The following is a 25,347-nucleotide window of genomic DNA, read 5'->3' as shown; positions in this document are numbered from 1 at the left end:
TTTCTTTTTTTAAATAAAATTTCTTAATTTTCCTATTTTCCCATTTTTTATAACAACAACAAACAACAACAACTACGCCTTCATCCCAAAACAATTGGGGTCGGCGATATGAACCAACAAAGAAAATCATTCTGGGTCTTCCACATGAATCCTTCTCCTCCATTCATTTTTATCCAATGCCATGTCCTCCGTGAGGTTCAAAGCATTCATATCCTTTCCTATCACCTCCATCCATGTCTTCCTAGGCCTACCCCGACCTCTTTTAACTAATATATTTTCCCATTTCTCCATCCTTCTAACTGGAGCATCATTAGGCCTTCGTCGAATATGTCCAAACCACCGTAAACGATTCTCTCTCATCTTATTTTCAATGGGTGCAACGCCTACCTTTTTACGTATCTCCTCGTTCCGAATCTTATCTTTTATTGTATTTTCACACATCCATCTCAGCATACGCAGCTACATTCATTTTTTGAATATGATGTCTCTTGGCAGCCCAACATTCCGTACCATATATTAAAGCAGGCCTAATAGTCGTCCTATAAAACTTTCCCTTCAACCGCAATGACATTCTACGATCGCACAACACTCCAGTTGCACTCTTCCATTTTCCCATTTTTTATGATTTTTTGAATTATGTAAAAACTAAAATTTAAAATAGACTGATTCAAAACAATTCAATTTAATCAAGTTCAGGCTGATTTTCTAAATCTTTTTGAAAACTGTTTTGATTCAAATACCGCTTTTGACAACATTGCTCTTAAGTCTTAACATCAATAAGGTGCAACTTGAAACAATCCGTGGCTGCAACGTCATAGCAGATGGATCAGACTGCAACTATGTGCAGTTGGATTCACGATTCAACCAGCTCTGTGACTGGAGTTACCTGGATACTTGATGCCCAACCTAGAGCCTTAGTCATCCTAAAATAGACGCATATTGTTGGGTAATTTTATTTTTTGATATACAATTTTTTGGCTAAACAACAAAGACGAGAATGAGAAAATAGAAGTTCAGTCTGAAACCTTCTCAAGCTTCTCACATTCTTCTCCAATCCATCAATGTCGTTTTGGAGAATTGCATTTGTTTTAGACTTCTCGACTGTCCCTGACTTTATGGCATCAGCTATGTATTGAAGGCCCTGAAGTTTTTTTATGTAAAATGACAAAAATCAGCCACAAATATCTTCAAGTACTTTAACAATTGCACCAACCACAAGGAACATGGGTTACAAAATGCATAGATTGGGAAATGGATGCAAAACAAACCTTGGCACTTGGGCTGTCTGTAAACCCCATCAAGCGCCTAGGAGTTTTGGGCAGCCCCTGCACATTGGCAAAAGACAACTCAGAGAGAGAGAGAGAGAGAGAGAGAGAGAGAGATATCAATTTGCACATTAAAAGGAAGATCTTCCTCATGCCCATTCAACTTGTACAATCAAACTATGCTCTTTCTAGACCATCTGTCTAGTCCATGAATTCTAATCAAGGGTTCAGGTGTGGTACTCAAATGACATTGCTCTAACAGGTACTCAGGAAAAAAAAACATCAAGGGTTCTGTTCTCACTCTCCCAAAAGGTAACAAGGACCAAGCAACATGAACATGTTCCAAGCACGAATAGTTTTGAAAAAAAAGGATGACTAGCTACTGATGCATTATAGCTAAATTGCATGCAGCAAACAATATGAAAAACAACCAAGTAATGTACAATAAGCCCTGATTATATATCTTACTTGTAGAAATTCTGTCAGTTTTCCATCTTTTGCACCTCCAACAAATTGGCACAAGTACCACACTCCAGCATTTGCAAAATCCTAAACACCATTTTCCATCAGTCGAGCATATTGACAGGTAGGAAACAAAATAATAAAAAAATCTGCTAGTTGCACTTTGAACTTTAATGTGATCAACTATAAGAAAATTAATCAGTGGTAATTATTCTGAATGGTCATACTATCATAGAAAAAGTTTATACGAAGAGAAAGCTGTAGAGCACTGTATAGATGGCTATAAAGATACACACATCAGTTTGGCTCAGTTAGATCTGATTAGGGCATGGACATAACAAACACAATCTATGACAATCTTAAGACCTAACCAGCAATTGGACATAGAGCATCAAATGATTAACAATCCTGTGTTCTCCTTCCATCAAACATCTGATGCTTCCCATAACAGTTTTGAGCTATAGACATAGTCAAGTCCTGCTCTTACCCATAAACAAATAATAGTTACATGCACGTGTTAGAATATGTTCATGTAACATGTATATATATATATATATATATATATATATATATATATATATATATATATATATATATATATATATATATATATATATACTTTTCTTCATTGTAATAGGAAATACGCTCTAGGGGTATTTTGGTAAATATACTAAATTAATAGGGTCTGTCCATTAGGGATAGAACAGGCTTTTCTATTTTATTTATTTTTATTTTTAACAATGTCATTATGGCCTTTGTGACCATAGAGTCGATGGGACTCCCCAACGGCACTAATGGGCCTATAATGCCCTCTTGGATGTGTATAAATAGGGATATCTTGTCGCTTTTGAGGTCATGCATTCTTTGTGCATTCCTCTCATAATATATTTTTTATTTTTAAGTGTTCTCTTGGCCCCTTGTGACTGAACCCATTTTTGGGTTGTGTTTTGCCTCTTGTGTGAGGTGTGAGAGCTCTTTTTCATTTCATTACATGGTATCAGAGCTTTGCAATATTGAATCTTATGGACATGTTGCTAGTGGATCGTGTGATCGTGGGCATGTGGTGTCCAAAAGAACTTTGCTTTTGTTATCTCCTCTCTCTCTCTCTCCTTCATTCATTACTATGGAGGAGGACTGAGAGACCATTGTCACCATTCTCGTGAAACTCAATGTTACCAGTTATGTGATGTGGGCGTCAATCATGAAATATCAATCTTGAGGCAAGGGTCTATGGGGTTTGATGGATGACACAGAGAAGGAGCCAAAACTTGTGCTCACAAAGAAATGACAATAGAAAAAAGTGATGTTTCAAGGAGATGACATGACCAAAGTTGTTGCCGATTATGAGAAAAGATTGAAGGAATGGAAGATGGGTCATTCCAAGATTATGGGATGGCGCATTAATAGTGTAGATATAAAGAAGTGTTCTAGCTTAACAAAATTTGATTTTGCTAGTGATGCTTGGAAATATCTCCAAGATATGTACACCTTAAAAGATATTGGTCATGTATGTAATCTTCAAAATAAATTTAGAATCATGACCCAAGGAAACATGAACATAAGAGAATATTATAATGCTCTATATCTCCTTTGGGATGAGTTAGCCCTCTTAGAGCCTAAATGGCATTGTCTTATGAACATAGACCTTCGTGAAAAACAAATAAAAATGAAGCATTTTTATAAATTTGTTAACAGACTTGGACCCGAATTTGAGAAAACTAAGTCTGCCCTCCTTCATAGAGGAGGTGTTTCTTCCATTATCAAAACTCTAGAAGAATTAACTATAAAAGAAAATAAGTTAAAGAAACCCACGTCCTCCAAAGATGAATATTTCATTCTTGCTATGTCAAGACCCGGAAATCATACAAGGACCTACAAGCCTCCATATTTTAGAAGAAACTCCAATGATTATGAATAAAAGAAGATTTTATGTCACTTTTGCAATGAGCTGAGTCACATCAAACTTTTTTGCCCAAAAAGGAGAAGAGAAGAAAAGAAAGTAGCTTATGTGGGGTCATCATTCGAGAAAAATGGTGTACATGAAAGCTCCAAAAGTATTGGATCAATGTCTTTTGGTCAACTAATAGAGGCACTATAACCACTATTCAAGAGCCAAGCTTCTTCCCTCTCCAGTGCGGTTGTATCTACGTGCGTAGACCCTGGTAAGACTTCTTGAATTCTTGATTCTGGTGCATCTTTTCATATGACTCATAATGAGTCCAAATGTCATATTAACCCCAATGATTATTATGTTTCAACCGCTGCTATGACTTCTTTAAAAATCAAAAGTTTTGAAACATTAAAAGATTCTTCCAAAAATATTCAAAAATTCTATGTACCACTACCAAATATTCGAGTAGTATCAAAATTGAATTATGTTATGTTATATTTGTGGATGATTATAAAAGACATACATAGATATATTTTCTTAGAGAAGTGTTTGATTGTTTAAAAAAAAATCACAATTATGTTAAAGATCATTTTAAAGCAAACATTAAGATTTTTAGATCAGACTATGGAGGAGAATTTTTATCAAATGATTTAGAAAACTATCTTGATCATCATGAAATTGTTCATTAAAGATCTTGCCCAAATACTCCACAACAAAATGGATTAACAGAAAGAAAACATCGGCATGTTATTGAAACCACTAAGACTCTTCTCATATAAAAAAATATTCCAAAATCTTTTTAGGCCGAAGCCGCTCTTACCGAGGTTTATTTGATTAATAGAATGCCATCAACCATTCTTGAAAATATTTCTCCTATAGAAAAGATGGTCTAAAATTCCTCCCGATTACAAAAGGTTAAGAAATTTTTTTTGTAAATGCTTTGTTCTTACTAACAAAATGATAAACTTTCTGCAAAATCTATTCCTTGTATATTTTTGGGTTATGCCGAAAGTAAAAAAAGATAGATGTTATGACATTGAGAAGGACAAAATTTATGTTTCAAGAAATGTAACTATTCTTGAAAAATAAAATGGATTTGATAAGATTGAGTCTAAGAAATATTATGAGTACTCATTTCTTTTTTATCTAGTTAATAAGCATGATAATGTTAATGATGATCTTGAATTCTTGATAGTGATATGCATGAAAATAATGATGTTGATATTCATGATGTGCATGAGAGTGACAATGATGACACTCATGATGCACATGAGAAAGACAATGATATTCAAAATGATATAGTTGAACCACACAATGAAATTAGGGGTGGCAAAACCTGACCCGACCCGCCAACCCGCCAACCCGCCTCTTAGGCGGGTTCGGGTTTGGCTTAAACTAACCTGCTTAATAAACGGGTCGACCCGCCTAACCCGTTTATTAAACGGGTTGGGTTCGTGTTAGGGGTATGCCAACCCGCCAACCCGGATGACCCATTTAATAAACGGGTTAGGCGGGCGGGTCAACCCGTTTACCCGAACCCGACCCGCCCGCCAACCTGTTTACCCGAACCTGACCCCTTTTCCTCCTTGTTACCCAACTCGTTGGGACTTAACAACAGTCGGGCTTTACTATGTTCAAGTCATTAGTTCCCTAACCTCTGGTTACCAAGAAACTAGGTCCCGACCCATCAGAGGGTTGAAGTCGAAGGGGAGCCTTATTAGTCATCTCAGTGAGCACGTTTTTCCCTGACCTTTTCATATTGCCCGGGACCCTCCAAAACTTCTTTTCCAGCCTGCTGCTGCTTTCTGCTGCCACATGACAACACATGATGGCCTCCCACCTGACAACACATGATGGCCTTCCAGATGCCTAGCTCCCCTTGACCTTCCATCGGTGACGCCGGATACTTCGTCTCTGTTGCCTCGTCTATCAGGGAAACAACTCTGGTTTCACCACCCTCCTCCATCAGTATGACCACCTTAGGTCTGGCGCTACCCTTCATCAAAGACGCTAGGCCTCCCTCAGTCTCCTCACCCGCCAGAGGGTCCTCCTTCCATGGCTTCCAAAACCGCTATCGTTTTTACCAACACCTTGGCCCCCCCTGGGTCTTCCTCCTTCACATCGTTCATGGTGGCCAGGGGTCGTCGATCTGCTCGAGTCCGGCCAGAAGCCTCAACGGGCTCCTACACTACAAGTCTACACCTGTGGGTTCCTTGTTGGTTCTCCCCCTCCAGCCTGGCCAAAGGCTTCAACGAGCTGCTCTACCGAGCCTAAAGACAGGGAACTTGTTACCTTGGGTAGGGCGGCAGCGATTTTGGTTCATTTTAGCTTTACGACTCGCCACCTTCACCGTCTGCCAACCTTCCTCCTCCACCGTCGAGTGCCCCTCTGCCTTGATCAAGCAAAAAAGTATAATATGTATTTTTTTTTGTGTTTCTAAATTCTAATTGTGTTATTCAGGTTACATAGGTTATTTGGGTTACTCGGGTCGGTTATCGTGTATATGTTATCGGGTCGACCCATTTAATAAACAGGTCACCGTGTCGTGTAATCGGGTCGTGTCGACTCGACCTGTTTATTAATCGGGTTAACCGTGTCGTGTCGGGTTACCCATTTAATAAATGGGTCGGGTTCGTGTTAGCCACAGCCGACCCGTTTAATAAACGGGTCAGGTTCGTGTTGAGGTACGCCGACCCGACCCGATTGCCACCCCTAAATGAAATACAAGTCTATACTCATCGTACCAATGATCAGCCTCCATATGCTTTAAAAAAGTACTCTCAAAATCAAGACATAGACCAATATAGTATTAGAAGATCCATGAGGATCTCTACAGCACCCAATAGATTTGTGTCATATGAATCATTTGAACCTAAGTATAAAGCATATCTTATAGCCATCCACTCATACGTATAAGCATCCTCTTATAATGAGGCTGACAAAGTAAATAACATAATTTAAATGGGACAAGAATACACAAAATTGCATCATTAAGTTAAAAGCATACATATATATTTGACGTAAAATATCAGAAAGGTTTCGTCGTCGTCATCGTATGCAACTTTCCCTTACTTCAGAGATGGTCTAAATCTCTAACGATTCTCAGTGTAGGTTCTCAAAGGCTCGTGCCTCAGTAAGCATATCTCATTCGTTGTGTCGATGTGGAGCGCTAAAAAAGATTTTATCATGTTGCATAAAGAATGATATGAAAATCTCATATTAGCGGACGAGGGGACGATTGCATTGCAGGGGTCGAACCTGAACCCAGTTCGAGCCGAGCTTGGTACAAGAAGTAGAGCCGACTTCGCTAGCAAGCCGAGCCGAGCGGAACGAAGCATAAAAAGTCGGTTTGGTTCGGCAAGGGACCGTGTTGACTAGGTTAGACCTAGCCAGGCTCGGTACCAAAAATGGTAACTCAGCTTCGCTGAGCTAAGAAAGAGGCAGCCTGATGTTGCCTCTTGATCGAGTCGGGCTTAGGTCAAGAGTGAAAGACATGACCGAGCTGGGCTCGGCTTACTAACCGAGCAGGTAAGCCAAGCCCAGCTTAGTTATAAAAACATGGACCGAGCTAAACTTGGTTCCAGCAGAGCTTAGATTGGCAAAGCCAAGCATGCAACAACAACAGTTGTTGCTACCACTCTTGCGAACAGGGTGGACTTAGTGGTCAGGCCGAGCCGGGCATGGCCCCCAATGATACAGGACCGAGCCTGGGCTCTATCCTCCTACATAGGGAACCGAGATGGGAATGCATCTCCATGGACTTCATCGTCAGCCTACCAAAAGCTCAAGGCTGTAGTTGAATTTATGTGGTCGTGGATAGGTTTTTGAAGCATGCTATCTTCGTGCCTGCCCCTACCACCTGCTTAGATATCACAAAGTTGTACATGCGGAATGTGATCAAGTATTGGAGAATACCCGAGAACATCGTCAGTGACTGAGATGCCCATTTTATGAGTAAATTTTGGTGAGAAGTATTTCACTTGATGGGGACGAACTTGCATTTCAACACAATTTTTCATCTTCAAACCGATAGGTAAACAGAGAGGATCAATGACTTGCTGGAGGAATATCTTCGGCACTTTGTTAGTGCCAACCAAAGAGATTGGGTTGATTTACTTGATGCCACCCAATTCTGCTACAACCTCTAGAAGAGCGAGTCATCCGGCAATAGTCCATTTTAAGTTACAATAGGACAACAGTCCCAGACTCTGCACTCCCTTGCTGTGCGAGGACGTGGCAAAGCGCCTTATGCTAGTTTGTCAAAAACTGGTAAGATCAAACAGAATTGGTCAAGGCGTATCTGAACAAGGCGACCAAGCACATGAAGAAATGGGCGGACGAGAAACGTCGGCCAGCCAGAACTCGTGTTGGAGATAAGGTGTAGGTGAAGCTCTTCCCCGATCGCACTGTTAAAATACATGTAATCCATATATTTATATATAAATATATATATATAGGTATATTCATCCATACCCGATAAGGGGTATTTCTATAAATTCGCCCAATAGGGGCATAGTAGTCTTTTTTACATTTTTCCTTTTCCTTTTATTTTTCCTATTTTTCTTATTTCTTATTTTCCTTTTTATTTTTTGTGCATTAAATGCACACTCATTGGGGGGCCCAACAAAGAGTCGTTGGGCCCCCAACGGTCACAATTGTGACCATTGGGAACCCAACGACACCTTCTTGGGACTCCCAATGGTGCCTCTCTCTCACTCCTCTCTTGCATATAAATAAGTGGGGTCTCCCCCTTTGTAATGTGTGGCTTCTTGAAGCCTTCTTGTGCCTTTATAAGATTTTATGCTTTCAAGCCATTGTTGGCTTTTGTGTATGTCCTCTTTTGGACTTGTTCTTTGCTTTCTATGTGTGAACGTTCATTGTAAGACATATATTTTTTTTCCGCATATTTCATTACATGGTATCAGAGCAAGGTTATGCTCTTGATTCTTATAGCTAGTTGACTAGTTATACTCCTTTTTTTTTATCTCTCTTTTGGTTTGTCCTCCATTCTTGAGTCTATGATGGAAGGAGAACAAAAGATTGATCTCTCCTTCAAGCTTAATGGTACCAACTACATGATGTGGGCCGCCGCCATGGAGAACAACCTCAAGGGTAAAAAGCATTGGGGATATGTTATGGGCACCATTAGGGAACCTCAACTTCAACTTACAAAGATGGATGGTGATAAAAAAAAAGCTCTAGAAGGAAATGCTCGCATGAAGGCTATTGAAGATCACCAATCTAAGGTTGAAGATTGGGAAAGAAAGCATGCAAAAATTCTTGCATGGTTCATGAACAACGTAGAGCTCAAAATTTGCGCCAACATTGCTAAATTCCGCCTAGCAAATGAAGCATAGTTCTTTATGAAAGGAATGTATACTCAAAAGGACCTTGCTTGTCAATTCTTTCTCCAAGAAAAAATTCGTACCATTAAGCAAGGTGAAATGAGTGTAAGAGATTACTATAGCACTCTTGGACCTTTATGGGATGAGCTATCCCTACTAGAACCAAAATGGGTGTCTAGTGAAGATGTGGAACTGAGAACAGAACAAATGGAAAAAGAACATTTTTTTTAATTTTTACATGGGCTTAGGCTCGAATATGAACAAGTTAGATCCTCACTTCTTCATAGATCTAAACCTCTTCCATTGGAAGATGCCATAGCCGAAATATGCCAAGAAGAAACTCGTCTTGGCATGATTAAGGGAGGAGATGAAGTTCTAGCCGTGTCTAAACCCGGCAATCATGTGAAAGCTTATAAGCCTCCACACTTTGGGAGACAAAATAACTATAATGGCAATTATAGAAAAGTCATTTGCCATCATTGCCAAGAACCGGGTCATATAAAACCTAATTGCCCTAAGATAAATGAACCTCCAAAAGGTAAGGTTGCCTCTATTGAAGAAACCACCCAAAAGAAGGAGGAGCCAATGAAAGGGAAGGAGTCATTTTCCCTTGCTCAACTATCCGAAGCACTTCAAATTCTACTCAAATCGCCATCAACTTCGGGAGCCGCCATAGCCTCTTCTTCTCCTCCAGGTATGTCTTCTTGGATTCTTGATTCTGGAGCATCCTTTCATATGACCCCTCTTGAAAATGGACTATCCAATTTATGTAACTCAAAAAATTCTTTTGTTTCCACCGCCGATGGTACATCTTTACAAGTTAAAAGTTTTGGAACTTTAGATTTTTCAAAAGATTTCTTTGTGCCAAACATAAGGGTGGTACCTCAACTTAATTTAAACCTTTTGTGTGTCTCTCAAATATGTGATCATGGATGTGAAATGTCCTTCTCAACTAAGGATTGCTCTATATAGGATCTCCAGTCCGGGAAGCGGATTGGGCAAGGCCATAGGAGGGGAGATCTCTACTACATGAACAACTTGAAACTTCTCACTAACTCATTTTGTAGTCATGTCCAAGATAAAAATATTGAAACTTGGCATCAAAGACTTGGACATCTAAGTTTCTCAAAAATGTACTTTCCTTTTGGAAAGAAATTTTGTAATGAGAAACATTTTGTTTGCAAGAATTGTATTTTTGGAAAAATGAAATCCACTCCTTTTCCAAATACCATTCGGATGTTTGGGGTCGTTCTCCGGTCATATCAAAAGGAGGATAGTCCTATTATGTTACTTTCATTGATGACTACACTCGATATGTGTGGATCTATTTTCTCAATCTAAAATCCGAAGTCTTTAATTTCTTCAAAAAATTTCATATGATTGTCAAAAATCAATTTTCAAGTAATATCTTCACTCTTCGATCCGATTCTGGTGGAGAATATCTATCAAATGAATTTCAAGAATACTTGGAAACAAATGGCATTTGTCATCAAAAGTCATGTCCTAGGACTCTTTAACAAAGCAGTCTAGCCGAAAGAAAGCATAGACGCATTTTGGAAACCACTAGGACTCTTCTCATTTCCAAAGAAATTCCAAAGTGCTATTGGGCCGAAGCCGCCTTAACTTCAACCTATTTGATAAATAGAATGATATCCTCATCCCTACAAAATATATCTCCATATGAAAAATTATTTGAAAGAACACCCGATTTTAATAGATTAAGAATTTTTAGGTGTAAATGTTTTGTCCTTACACATAAAAGAGATAAGTTATCTCCTAAAGCTATTGAATGTGTGTTCTTAGGATACAGAGAAAATAAAAAAGGTTTTAGATGCTTCGACCTTAAAAGCAACAAACTATATGTATCTAAAGATGTTACATTTTTAGAAAATGAAAACGGCTTTGAGAAAAATAAAGATATTGATGAAAGCGAATATGCTTTCTTATTTGATCCTCTCTCAAGAAGATATGACTCCTCACGAAGAGGAAGTTTCTAATGATTTAGAGGATATTCCTCTTAATAATATTGAAAATCAAAGTAATGATTTTGAAAATAGATCAATTCAAACCTATGTTAGGCATGGTCAACAAGTTTCCATAAGTGCTCTAGAAAAATATTTTCAAGGTTCCAACATAGAAGAAACCTCTTTAAGGAGATCCGGCCGAATCTCCAATCCTCCTAATAGGTTTGTTTCCTATGAGTCTCTAACACGTAAGTATAGGGCATGTCTAATTGCATTACACTCTTATCATGAACCGTCACACTATAATGAAGCAAAAAACATTCCTCAGTGGGTTGAAGCCATGAAACTGAAACTTAGTGCCCTTGAAAAGGCTAAAACTTGGAAAATAACCTCATTACCCACTGGAAAGAAATCTATTGGATGTAGATGGGTCTTCAAAATTAAAACTAAAAGTGATGGGTCATTAGAACGTTATAAAGCTAGGTTGGTAGCCAAAGGATATGCTCAAGAATACGGTATAGACTATGAAGAAACCTTCGCTCCCGTAGCTAGAATGACTAGTGTTAGGACTCTTATTGCGGTTGCATCTGTTAAAAATTGGCCTATCTATCAATTAGATGTTAAGAACGCATTTCTTAATGGTGAGTTAAATGAAGAGGTCTATATGGATCCTCCACCAAGAGTATGTATTGGTGAAAATAAAATTCTCAAACTTAAAAAGGCACTGCATGGATTAAAGCAAGCTCCAAAGGCTTGGCATGACAGATTTAGCAATGTAATGACAAGCTTAAATTTTCGTTCATGTTATACTGACACTGCGTTATTTGTGAAAAGTGCAGGGTCTTCAGTAGTTATTTTACTACTGTATGTTGATGATATGATCATCACTAGAAGTGATGAGCAAGGAATCCGTGATATTAAGAAAGGTTTAAAAGAAAATTTTGACATGTCTGACCTTGGTTTCTTAAGATATTTTTTAGGTATTGAAGTAGCATACTCTCTCTGATGGTACATTCTCTGACATTTGTTCCAAGTCTGGAATTTCGGATGATAAGAAGACAAAAACCCCTGAGGTTATCAATACAAAGTTAAGGTTGGAAGATGGAACACTTCTCGAGAATCCTACTCCCTACCGCCAACTTGTTGGGTCTCTGACATACTTATCCATCACTCGGCCAGACATAGCTCATGCAGTTCACTCCATCAGTCAGTTTCAACATGCACCTACAACTGTGCACATGAGTGCAATCTTAAGAATTGTCAGATACATTAAAAACACCATAACTAAGGGAGTTTTTCTTTCCTCTTCATCATCTCTTGATTTAATTGTTTATACTGATGCTGATTGGGGAGGAAATCCCAATTATAGAGTCTCAACTACTAGTTTTTGTGTTTTCTTAGGTGACTATGATTTCTTGGAGATGCAAGAAGCAGCACAAAGTGTCATTGTCCTCAACAGGAGCGGAGTATCGTGCAATGGCCACTACAGCCATGGAGCTTGTGTGGCTTAGAAGTCTCCTCAGTGATATGGGCATAATCATCTCTACTCCTTCAAAGATGAGTTGTGATAACAAGAGCGCCATTTATATTGCAAGCAATCACACCTTCCATGAGCGTACTAAACACATAGAGATGGACTGCCACTATGTTCGAGATGAATACCTAAAAGGAACCATAGCACTGCCTTACGTTCCGAGTACCAGTTGGCGGACTTTTTCACTAAAGCCCTTGCTGCTCCTCGTTTTATGTTTCTTCTCAACAAGCTTTCGGTTGTATCCCCATAAAGCATGAGGGAGGGTGTTAAAATACATGTAATCAATATATTTATATATATAGGTATATTCATCCATACCCGATAAGGGGTATTTCTGTAAATTCGCCCAATAGGGGCATTGTAGTCTTTTTTTTACGTTTTTCCTTTTTTTCTTATTTCCTATTTTCCTTTTTATTTTTTGTGCATTAAATGCACACTCATTGGGGGCCCCAACAAAGAGTTGTTGGGCCCCCAACAGTCACAATTGTGACCGTTGAGAGCCCAACGACACCTTGTTGGGACTCCCAATGGTGCCTTTCTCTCTTCCTTCTCTAACTCTCTCTCACTCCTCTCTTGCCTATAAATAAGTGGGGTCTCCCCCTTTGTAATGTGTGGCTTCTTGAAGCCTTCTTGTGCCTTTATAAGATTTTATGCTTTCAAGTCATTGTTGGCTTTTGTGTATGTCCTCTTTTGGACTTGTTCTTTGCTTTCTATCTGTGAACGTCCATTGTAGGACATATATTTCTTTTCCGCATATTTCATTACACGCACAACCATCTTTCGGGGCCACCACCGAGGCCTCATTCGCAAATACGATGGCCCCTTCACCATCACCAAGTGCGTTGGAAACTTGGCGTATAGACTGGACTTACCATCAAATTTTTAAGTGCATCCAGTCTTCCATGTGTGCAACCTGAAGTCATTCCATGAAGATGAAGAAGATTCTCAACAGAGCATGTCTCAACGTGCTCCCATCCCGCATCGCACGCTATCAACCAGAAGTCATCCTCAACCACTCCAAAAACTACATTGACGAAGTCAAGAAGTAGCTGGTGCAGTGGAAAGGTCTACCAGAAAGTAAACTCACCTGGGAGAAAGCTACCCACATGCTTCAGCATCAACTTGTAGAGGACTACTATGAACGATTGGCATCGAGGACGGCGCCCACTTAGGCAGGGGAGAGTCTTCCGAACCGCCATGTTTTTTCACTTTTTGATATGTATTCCTCTTTGGCACTCTCCAGTGCCATATAAATGGCCTTTGGCCTAAGCACTCCCATGTAGTTCAATAACGGGCCCCTCTCCCCCTCTCTATCTATCTCTCTCTTTCTCTATATATTTTGCTTTCGCTTGCTATAAAGAAAGTTTATGCATCATTGCCTCTTTGCTCTCTATGTGTTTGTGCATTTACGTACTTTTGCTTCCTCTCATGCGCGTGTGTTGAGACTCTTGAGAGTTTGATTGTGCGCTTAAAAGACTTACTTTTAGTGTTTCTAATTGACCGAGGCATCGTTGCGGGGGTCGTTGCTTCTAAGCCCGTGACAGCCCAGGTCAATTGCAAAAAAAGAGTGATATTAGCTGCAACTGAAATTTCCTAGAAATCATCCTAAGCTCTTTTTCTCTTTTATTTACATTTGAACTCATAAACCGCTCTTATGCACTCAGATTCACTGAACATTTTCTGTAGGCACCTGAGTCACAAATATTATAACACTATTATCCTAAAACTAAAAAAAAAATCCTTGTTTTTTTTCCTAAAATTTGTTGAGTTACTCAAGATATTTTCAAGAAAAATAGCTACTGAAAATTTCCCAAGGTATTCCCTTGCTATTCTTGAAAATGGTACAACATAGAATACATAAGTTTAGCAATTAAAACATCAAGCAAGGCGGTCTACATGCAAATAACACTTTGTTTATCTCATCTATTAATATTTATAAATCAGGTATAAGAATTTGAGTTTCTCGAGTCCCAAATGAACCACATCTAATATTAACTACAATGACATCATACCTACAAATTTCCATTAAAATGCTGATCTGTAACTCTGACCGAATTAGTGATCTTATAAATTATCAAATATAATATACCCAATAAAACATCACCTACATATAAACTAAGGTATACGGTTCTTATAATATTTTCCCAACTATAACCTTAATGAATCCAATGCCAAAAAATGCTGACTTCAAAAATCAAATATGCAGCCATCAATTCATAAAAACAAAACCAAGTACATCACCTGTTTATCTTCCAATGCACCAATCTTCCCATCCTGCAAGAAAAGATTTGGGACATGTCAGAACTGGAATGTTGGACCAAAGAAAACCAACATGAGGTCAATTTATGAAATCAACTCACCAAACCACAAACCATCTTCTGTAGAACCTCTAAGTCGATACCTATTTGAGAAATATCTGCTCGAACCTCAGTAACCTGATGGTCAATTTACATGGGTAACAGCTTTTAGAAGAAAAAAAGCAAAAGAAATAGAGACAAGAACACACAAAAGCAAAATAAAACCACAGCTGCACTGCATTGGTTAGTAAACTAGAAAGGAAAATGCCAACCAGTAACGCATACCTCATTCTTCATTAATTTTGTTAGTTCTTTTTGCTCATCCAATTTACCATTCAAGTTCTCAATCCTTTGTGTCAAATGCCTCTTCGTGGCCTTACCACACAAAATGGAAATGTCAGACTACAAACATGTACTAACTGCATAAACACAAGGAGATGAGGTACTATTTTGATGAAGTATAACTTGAAAGCCTAAACTATGACCAAAACTTTGGGAGGATTAGGGAAAACAAAAACAGTAAGGTTTGTAAGATTCGTATAGTTATACATCAATAAGAAAAGAGGGAGGAAAACATAAAATAATTTAAATTAAGGAAAAAAGCCAACTAAGCTTGCAACAAAACTTATTATAAACCGAAAAAAGAAAAAGAAATAAATCACAGTTTTTTTATAAACTTGAAAAAAGATACGAATGCAAATATGCTAAAGAAAAGAATAACCAAACCCCTACATAAAGTGATTCAAACTTGTTAGACAGGTGATAGCATGCATCTCATGCATAAACCTATTATGTCTCACCCATTAGCATGTTTTGAGTTTTTCCTGTTTCTTTCCTCATAAATACTTTTTCCATCACATATATTCAGAATATCCCTACGTCTCATTGTGTCAATAAACAGCCACTACACCTCTGTTAAGATATGCATATATATATTTGTACATATATATGGTATATATATATATATATGTGTGTGTGTGTGTGTGTGTATGTATATATATATAATGTATATATATATTATATATGCTTTATTCATTTTAACAGACAAATACCCATTAGGGATATTTTCATCCTTTCACAAGTCATGTAATAGGTTGGGGCACAACAGTTTTTTTTATCTTTTTGTACAAACTTGGGATTTTGTTTTTCTTTAAGGGCATTAATGTAAAGAGTCCATAGAGTCGTTGGGACCTCCTCAACGGCTTTATTTCTAGCTGTTTGGGAGGATCTCAATGGCTCTATGGCCCCTTGTGTATAAATGGGGGTATTCCCCCTCTTGTAAATCTAATGCTTTCTCAAACATTTTGTAATACAAATTCCTATATTTTTATATGTGCTATTTGGCCCTTGTGTGACCACTAAGTGGTCTTGGTGCTATTTAATATAGTGTTGTAATCCCATACGAGGTGCATTCTATTTCCCATTTCATTACACGGTATCAAAGCCATCGGTTGAAGAACTTATTCGTGCGGATGTAAGAGCGTGGATCGTGTGATTGTGAGTTCGTGGTGTCCAAAGAGTATTATACTATCATTCTACCTCCTCTCTTTCTATTTTTTTTTTCTCTCCCTCTCTATACTCTTTATTTGTAAAAATAGAAGATGAAAGAGTTGTTATCTCCATTCCCATGAGACTCAACGATACCAACTATGTGACCTGAGCATCCATAGTTGAACATAAAATATGAGAAAAGGGTCTATGGGGTTTGGTTGATGGCACCGAAAGAAAACCAAAGTTCATGCTTACCAACTTGAAAATGGCAAGTAGCACTCCAAGGAGAAGAGATGTATAAAGTTGTCTCCGAATATGAGAAAAAATGAAAAGAGTAGAGGATGGGTCACTCCAAGATCATTGGATGACTTATCAATAGCATTGACATCAAGAAGTGTTCAAGTTTGGCAAAATTTAATTTTGCTAACGAAGCTGAATATAGAGCTATGACAACAATAACCATGAAGCTAGTATGGTTACGGAATATCTTCAAAGATATGGGAGTTGGCATATCCAAACCTTCGAAGATGTGTTGCGACAATAAAAGCGCAATTTACATTGTCAGCAACCATGTCTTCCATGAGAGTACTAAACATATTAAGATGGATTGTCACTACGTTCATGATGAATTCTTGAGAGAAACTATTGAATTGCTATATGTCACATCAGAATATTAACTCAGATTTTTTTACCAAAGCTCTGGTCACACCTTGCTTCTGTTAAGATATGTTAAGCTATATATATTTGTACATATATATATATATAACTGTGTAAACCGAAATACCCATTAGGGGTATTTCGATCTTTTCATTGAATAGGTGTCAGCCCATTAGGGGCTGACATTTTATTTCTTTTTGTATTTTTAATTCTTTTTTGTTTTTGACTTTTGTCATAAAAGGGACAGCTCCATGTGGCTGTTGGAGCTACCCCAACGGCTACATGGGGTTGCCCCCTTTGGCCTTCTCATTGTATTATAAATAGGCTATTTTGGCCTTGTATTCCTTAAACTCATTTTTTAGTGTATCTATGCAATAACAAATTTATTAGACCCTTTGTGGGTGGTTTGATGATTCAATCAAGTATTTTACTTGATTGAAAGTGTGTTTTTGCATGTTTATTGGATTTGATCCATTTCATTACATTGTATCAAAGCTTTGGTGGTCAAAAAGCAATTTTTAGAGGAAAGATCGTGACAATATCAAGAGAAGGATCGTGAGCTTAGCATATACAACAAATCGTGGATTGTTACATCGGGAAGCATGACATCTCTCAAGCAAGTCTTATATTACTTTTTCTTTCTCTTTCTTTTTATCTTTCTCTTTCTCTTCACATTGTACAAAATAGAGAATGAGAGGGAAGTAATAGTCTTCATTCCCGTACGTCTAAACGATATAAACTATGTGATGTGGGCATCTATAGTAAAGCATAAAATATGAGAAAAATGACTATGGGGTTTGGTGGACGGTACCGAAAAAGAGCCTAAGCTCATTCTTATAAAAATTAAGAATGGGAAGAAAGTTGCTCTTCAAGGAGAGGAAATGGGTAAAGCCATTTCCGACTATGAAAAAGATGGAAAGAGTGGAGGATGGGTCATTCCAAAATAATTGGACGACTCATCAATAGTGTGGACATCAAAAAATGATCTAGCTTGGCAAAATTTGATTTCACTAGTGATGCGTGAAAATATCTTAAAGACATGTATAGTCTTAAAGATATTGTACACATATGCAATGTTCAAAACAAGGTGAGAACCATGACTCAAGGAGAGATAATCATTAAGGAATACTACAATGCACACTCTCTTCTTTATGATGAATTGGCACTTCTTGAGCCAAAATAACATTGCCCACAAGATGTAGAACTTCGTAAAAATCAAATTAAAACGGAACATTTCTACCAATTTATTAATGGGCTTAGACCCGAATTTGAAAGAACCAAGTCAGCTCTCCTTCGTAGAGGAGGTATTCCTTCGATAGTGAAAACTCTTTAAGAATTGACTATGGAGGAAAATAGATTGAAGAAGCCTTTTGTTTTAAAAGATGAAGAATCTGTGCTTGCCATGTCAAAGCCCGATAATCATTCTAGAAGCTACAAACCTCCTCATTTTGTAAAAAATGAAAATGGAAGAAACCCCAACAACTATGAAAAGAATAACAAGAAAGGTCATCATGAATACAAAAAAGGTGAAAAGATAATTTGTTATCATTGTTACGAACCGGGAAACTCCGCCTGTGTATAACTGTTTAGTTATACACTGCCGGTCCCAAGCCCGAATAAAGGAGGAGGGTTGCGATAGGCCAGTGACAGCCAGCATAAAAACTTAGTCACACCCTATGAATATGAACCAATATGAAAATTTCGTTGGGGCGTTCCCTACTGAGCGACGCGTTGTACTCTATAGGCCCGGAGACGGTGATAAATGGGCAAGGGTTGCTAGGCCGTTGCCCAGAAGCGACGCATCACACCGACACCCGGGTGTGGTGTCAAATAGGCAAGGGTTCCCTCACTTTGTTGGACGGGTGGTGGTAAAGAAGATAGTTCAAGACCATAAAATTATGGTTAGCCACTTGGAACATAGGGTCTTTAACTGGTAAGTTGGTAGAGTTAGTAGATGTTATGTGTAGAAGAAAGATAGATATTTTATGTCTACAAGAGACCAAATGGGTAGGTGAGAAAGCAAAAGTGATAGAACCTTGGGGATATAAGATTTGGTATACAGGAATAAATAGGAATAGGAATGGAGTAGGGATTGTTATTAGTCATGAGTTTATAGATAATGTAGTTGAGGTCTGTAGGAAGGGTGATAGGATTTTACTTATTAAATTAGTATTAGGTACGGATATTATTAATATTATTAGTATTTATGCACCTCAAGTAGGTTTAGATGATTCCATTAAGCGTCAATTTTGGGAAGATTTAGATGGAGTAATACAACGGATATCTTATGGAGAAAAGCTTTTCATCGGCGGTGACCTTAATGGACATGTAGGCATTAGTAGGGATGAATTTGAGAGTATCCATGGAGGCTATGGTATAGGAGAAATAAACGAAAGTAGAGAAAGGATTTTAGATTTTGGTTTGTCCTATGATATGATCTTAGCAAACACTTGGTTTAGGAAGAGAGAGTCTCACCTAGTAACATTTAAAAGTGGGGTTAATACGAGTCAGATAGATTTTTTCTTACTTAGAAAGAGAGATAGGGGTTGTTGCATCGATTGTAAGGTTATGCTGGGAGAAAGTGTAGCTACACAACATAGAGTCTTAATTTTAGATCTTAGAATTAGAAAATGTAGCAAAAGGGATAGACATAGGATAGATCCTAGAATTAAGTGGTGGGCATTGAAAGAAGCTAAATAAGGAATGTTTGTATAGCAGGTAGTTAAGGAAGTTAATTGGTGTCTCGAAGAGGATTCAAAATTAATGTGGAATAAGATAGCGGGTGGCATGAGAAAGGTGGCTAAGGAGGTATTGGGTAAGTCTAAAGGTGGTGCACCGCTAGGTAAGGATACATCATGGTGGAACGAGGATGTCAAATTAGCTATTAAGGTTAAAAGAGAGTGTTATAGAAATCTAAGTAAGAGTCGTGATAATAAGAATTTGGAGAAGTATATGATAGCAAAGAAGGAAGCTAAAAAAGTAGTTCGAAACGCGAGGGATAAGGTATATAAGGAGGTTTATGACAAGTTGGATACCAAAGAGGGCGAGAAGGATATTTGTAGGCTTGCAAAGATGAGAGATAGGAAATCGAGGGATCTGGGTATGGTTAGATGTATCAAAGATGAAACGCAAAGGGTTTTAGTCAAAGATGAGGAGATTAAGGAGAGATGAAAAGATTATTTTGATAAGCTATTTAATGGAAGTCATACTCAGGATCTTGGAGACTTCTCCATTCCTTTTCATGAGATGAATCGTGACTTCATGCACAAGATTCAAAAGAAAGAAATTGCAGAGGCTTTGAAGAAAATGAAATCAAGAAGGACAGTTGGCCCAGATGGTATACCTATCGAGGCTTGGAAATGCTTGGGTGAGAAAGGTTTAGAATGGTTGACAAATCTTTTTAACAAGATTTGAGGGACAAATAAGATGCCTAATGAGTGGAGGAAGAGTACTTTGGTGCCTCTATATAAGAATAAGGGTGATATACAAGATTGCACAAACTATCGTGGTATAAAACTCATGAGTCATACTATGAAACTTTGGGAGAGGGTGATTGAGTATAGGTTGAGGAAGGTTGTATCAACTATGAAAGCTATACATCTTCTTAGACAACTTATTGAGAGATATAGAGAGAAGAACAAAGATTTGCATATGGTTTTTATTGATTTGGAGAAGGCATACGATAGAGTACCTAGGGATGTTCTCTGGTGGACAATGATGAAGAAAGGTGTCTCTCAAGTACATTAGTATAATTAAAGATATGTACGAATGAGTAGTAACCAATGTCCGCACTTGTGAAGGGGTGACAACCAATTTTCCTATAACGGTTGGGTTACATCAAGGATCTGCATTAAGCCCTTTCCTATTTGCTATAGTGATGGATGAGCTTACGAGATCAATTCAAGAAAATGTGTCGTGGTGTATGTTGTTTGTTGATGATATTATTTTCATTGATGAGTCTAGAACTGGGGTTAATGCTAAGTTAGAATTATGGAGACAGACATTGGAAGCAAGAGGTTTTAAGTTGAGTAAGAGTAAGAAAAAATATATGGAATGTCGGTTTAGTAAGCAACGAAGTAGTGATGGGAGTGCAGTGAAGCTTGGTGAGCAAGAAATACCGGTGGATGATGTAAAAGTATCTTCAACAAGATACTTTAGTCGATAACACAACAACCTTAAGAATAAATGTGTGAACATACACACCCAAGAACACTTGTGCACAACAAACACAACACACCGAATCACAAATGTGCACTTGCACCCATAAGTTTCATAAACACTAAAGAGGTTGGGCTATAATCACAAATCCCCTTGGAGAAATACAAGAGGAGCTGCCCATATATATAGGGCTTTGGAGGAGGCCTTGGGAGGGGCTCCACATAGTCGTTGGAGCCCCTCCAACGGTCACAAATGTGACCGTTGGAGGGGTCCAACGACTAGTGGGTTGGGCCCCTCCCAATGCATGTATAATGCATTAAATGAAAAAGCAAAAATAAATAAAGAAAAAAGAAAAAAGAAAATACAAAAAACATATTCTTGAAAAAGAATGTGTAAAATTCCTAAACTACCCTTACTATGACTATATATATTTTATATATATAATTGGTAAATACATATACATATATTATATATATGTATATGTATTACCTTATATATATAAAATATATATACGAAATTACAAGTTTGATTACATAATTTAACACCCCCCCTCAAACTTAGGGCAAGATGACCGATAGTTTGACAAGAAGGAAGTTGAACCGCGGAGCGCACAAGGCTTTAGTAAAGAAATCTGCCAACTGATATTCGGACGTGACATAAGGAAGATCGATAACTCCTCGGAGATATGCTTCACGAACATAGTGACAGTCCATTTCGATGTGTTTTGTCCGTTCATGAAAGGTGTGGTTCTTTGCAATGTAGATTGCACTTTTGTTGTCGCAACATAGCTTGGTGGGTCCTTCAATTTTGATCCCCATGTCTTCTAGCAGTTGGTGAATCCAAACAATCTCCATAGTAGTAGTGGCCATGGCACGATATTCAGCTTCAGTTGAGGAGAGCGACACCTTTTGTTGCTTCTTGCATCTCCACGAAATTAGTGAGTCTCCTAAGAACACACAAAAACCAGTGGTGGAGTGACGGTTATTTGGATCACCTCCCCAATCAGAGTCAGTATAAGCAATCAATTTTAAGTCAGAGGAAGAGGACAGAAAAACTCCCTTATTTAGAGTACCCTTTATGTATCTTACGACCCGTAAGATGGCACTCATATGAACGGATGTAGGCGCATGCTGAAACTGACTTGCAGTATGGACTGCATGGGATATATCTGGTCTGGTAATACTCAGATACATCAGAGATCCTACAAGCTGTCTGTAGGGTGTAGGATCCAACAGGGGAACTCCATCATCAATTTTCATCTTTGCTCCTACAACCGCAGGAGTTTCACACAACTTCTCATCTGTAATACCTGACCTATCAATGATCTCAGAAGCAAGCTTAGTTTGAGATAAGAAATATCCTCTAAGAGAGTATGCCACTTCAATTCCCAAAAAATAAGTTAAAAAACCCAAGTCAGACATTTCAAATTATCTTTTAAGATAGATTTTATACTTTTAACCCCGTTAGAATCACTCCCAGTGATGAGCATGTCATCAACATACAGAAGTAAAATTACAATCCCTGCATTGGATTTTCTAACAAATAGAGCAATGTCAGTAAAACAAGAGGAAAAACCATTCTCAATCATAACAGAGTTAAATCTATCATACCAAGCCTTGGGAGCTTGTTTTAGGCCATAGAGTGCTTTCTGAAGACGAAGCACCTTTCCCTTAGGAGTCTCCATTCCAGGAGGAGCATCCATGTAGACTTCTTCGCTTAAATCGCCATTTAAAAAGGCATTTTTCACATCCATTTGATAGATGTTCCATTTGTTGATAGAGGCAACGGTTATAAGACATCGAACAGTGACCATACGAGCTACAAGAGCAAAAGTTTCTTCATAGTCAATACCATATTCTTAACTATATCCTTTTGCAACCAAGCGAGCTTTATACCTTTCAAGGGATCCATCACTTTTAGTTTTTACTTTGAAAACCCATCTGCACCCTATTGTTTTCTTGCCTTTAAGAAGATTTTGGAATTCCCAGGTTTTGGCTCTTCTCAGAGCCTCAAGTTCATTATTCATGGCATTAATCCATTCAGGGCATTTACGTGCTTCTTCAAAATTTCTAGGTTCTATATAAGAGTGGATGGCACTAAGGCAGGCTCTATATCTTGGGGAGAAAGAGTCATAGGAAATGAACCTAGAAGGAGGCCTTCTACTTCTCTCAGTTCTACGAGGGATCACTTCATTCTGAGAGGCACTGGGACTGGCATCATTATATCTGTCAAGAGCACTCCTAAAGTTGTTTTGATCTCTATGAGAGTAGGTGATAGGGTCTCTAGGTAATTCAATAGGTTGATGTGACGAAGGAGACAAGGAGATGTTTTCCTCAGTTTCAAGTTCATTTGGGTTACTTTGATCTGACTCATTATCACTAGTATCATCGTCCTTATTCAATAAATCAAATAAAAAAGAATAATCCATATTTTCATTATGGGAGTCACAACGTTCAAATCCACTAACATTTTCCAAAAAACTCACGTTCCTGGAAACATACAATTTATCACTTTTGATATCATAACAACGAAACCCCTTTTGGGTTTCAGAATAGCCAAGAAAGACACAAGGAATGGCTTTTGGAGAAAGTTTGTCATTCTTATCAGTAAGAACAAAACACTTACACCCAAAGACCCTTAACCTGCTATAATCAGGTTCCTTATCATACAGTTTTTCAAAGGGAGAAATTTTGTTTAAATTTTTCGATGGAAGTCGGTTTATGAGATAGACAGAGGTAAGGGCTGCCTCAGCCCAAAGATTTTTTGGAATGTTTTGAGAAATGAGCAAAGTCCTAGTTGTTTCAATGATGTGCCGGTGTTTTCGTTCGGCTAACCCATTTTGTTGAGGGGTTTTCGGACATGATTTTTGGTGAAGAATTCCAAAATTTTCAAGATAACTCTTAAATTCATTTGAGAGGTATTCTCCTCCAGAGTCAGACCTAAAGATTTTTAAACATCCATTGAATTGATTTGAAATCATCATGTGAAAACTTTTAAAGGTTGAAAAAACTTCATGTTTATGTTTAAGGAAATAGATTCAACAAAACCTAGTATAGTCATCCACAAAGATCACATAATATGAAAAACCTCCTTTTGACATTACCGGAGCCGGTCCCCATACATCGGAATGGACAATTTCAAATGGTTTTGTCGTAAACATGGATCTTTGAGGAAAAGGCAAACATTTCATTTTCCCAAGAATGCATTCATTACACAAAAAGTCACTTTTACAAAGATGTTTAACAAAAGGCAAATACGAGATTTTAACAATATTGGGATGACCCAATCTCTTATGCCATACATGAATGTCTTTGTTTTGGACGACGTTGCAAAATTGACTCTTGGGAACTTGAAGAAAATCTACGTAGTAGAGGTCTCCTCTTCTAGAGCCTTCCCCAATCAATCTCCCGGACTGGCGATCCTGTATCCAACATTTATTAGAAGAAAATTTTATATCGCAACCATGGTCCGAGAGTTGGGAAACGGAAAGAAGATTTAGGTTAAGGTTTGGGATAAAACGAATTTTTTGAACAAAGAAGTCTTGTTTTTCAAAATTACCTATTCCTTTAATCTCAAGAGATGTACCGTCCGCGGTTGATACAAAGGATGGAAAAGCACTTTTAGAAAAATTTGAAAGAGTGCAATAACTAGGGGTCATGTGAAAGGATGCCCCGGAATCTAAAAGCCAAGATGTCTTACCGGGGGAAGAGGATGACATAGCGGCTCCGGAAGTACCTCCCTTGAGAAGAGGTTGTAGGGCTTCCACGATTTGTTGAAGAGAAAGAGACTCACTTGATAAAGGGGATCGTTCTTCAACTTGAGATGCCATAGCCGTTGCAATCAATTTCTTCCATTTAGGACACAAGGGTTTGATATGTCCGGGTTCTTTACAATGATAGCAAGTTACTTTGCTATAGTCTCTTTTGCCATACCGATCATTTCCTCCTTGACCTTGATTCTTGAAATGAGGAGGTCTATAGGTCCTCATGTTATTTCCCGGTCTTGACACGGCATTAGCCATTTCACCATCTTCTTGAGTGGAAGAAGTAACAAGAATGCTAGGGTTATTTTTGCCAATCCCCATACGGGTTTCTTCACCACTTAGCTTGGTGATAACATCTTCGAGTGAGGGGGATGTGAAGGCGGAGAGAAGAGAGGACCGAACTTGTTCAAATTCGGGTCTAAGGCCATTTAAAAAATTGAAGAACCGGTCTTCTTCAAGTTGTTTATGCCTTAATTCGATAGCCTCACCACTCCATTTAGGTTCAAGAATTGCGAGCTCG

The 25,347-nt window shown here is 38.2% G+C and overlaps 1 protein-coding gene across 2 annotated transcripts in view; it reads right to left on the bottom strand.

The window, feature by feature from the left end:
* The window catches only part of LOC149829474 (uncharacterized), a 67,049-nt gene that overhangs the window by 25,837 nt on the left and 15,865 nt on the right, over window positions 1–25,347 (bottom strand). The window contains exons 7-12 of one of the 2 annotated variants that reach the window (XM_090015960.1): window positions 15,044–15,133; window positions 14,822–14,896; window positions 14,703–14,735; window positions 1,734–1,814; window positions 1,269–1,325; window positions 1,026–1,141 (exon numbers count right to left, since the gene is read on the bottom strand). In XM_090015960.1, the coding sequence (XP_089872086.1) occupies window positions 1,026–1,141; window positions 1,269–1,325; window positions 1,734–1,814; window positions 14,703–14,735; window positions 14,822–14,896; window positions 15,044–15,133 (452 nt within the window). The remainder of the gene's footprint in view (window positions 1–1,025; window positions 1,142–1,268; window positions 1,326–1,733; window positions 1,815–14,702; window positions 14,736–14,821; window positions 14,897–15,043; window positions 15,134–25,347) is intronic. The other variant, XM_090015961.1, reaches the window with a different exon arrangement.

The sequence above is a fragment of the Nuphar pumila genome, chromosome 8, assembly GCF_984573655.1.
Source record: "Nuphar pumila chromosome 8, dmNupPumi1.hap1.1, whole genome shotgun sequence".
Classification (NCBI taxonomy): Eukaryota; Viridiplantae; Streptophyta; class Magnoliopsida; order Nymphaeales; family Nymphaeaceae; genus Nuphar; species Nuphar pumila.
This window is presented reverse-complemented; position numbering and strand designations above follow the sequence as displayed.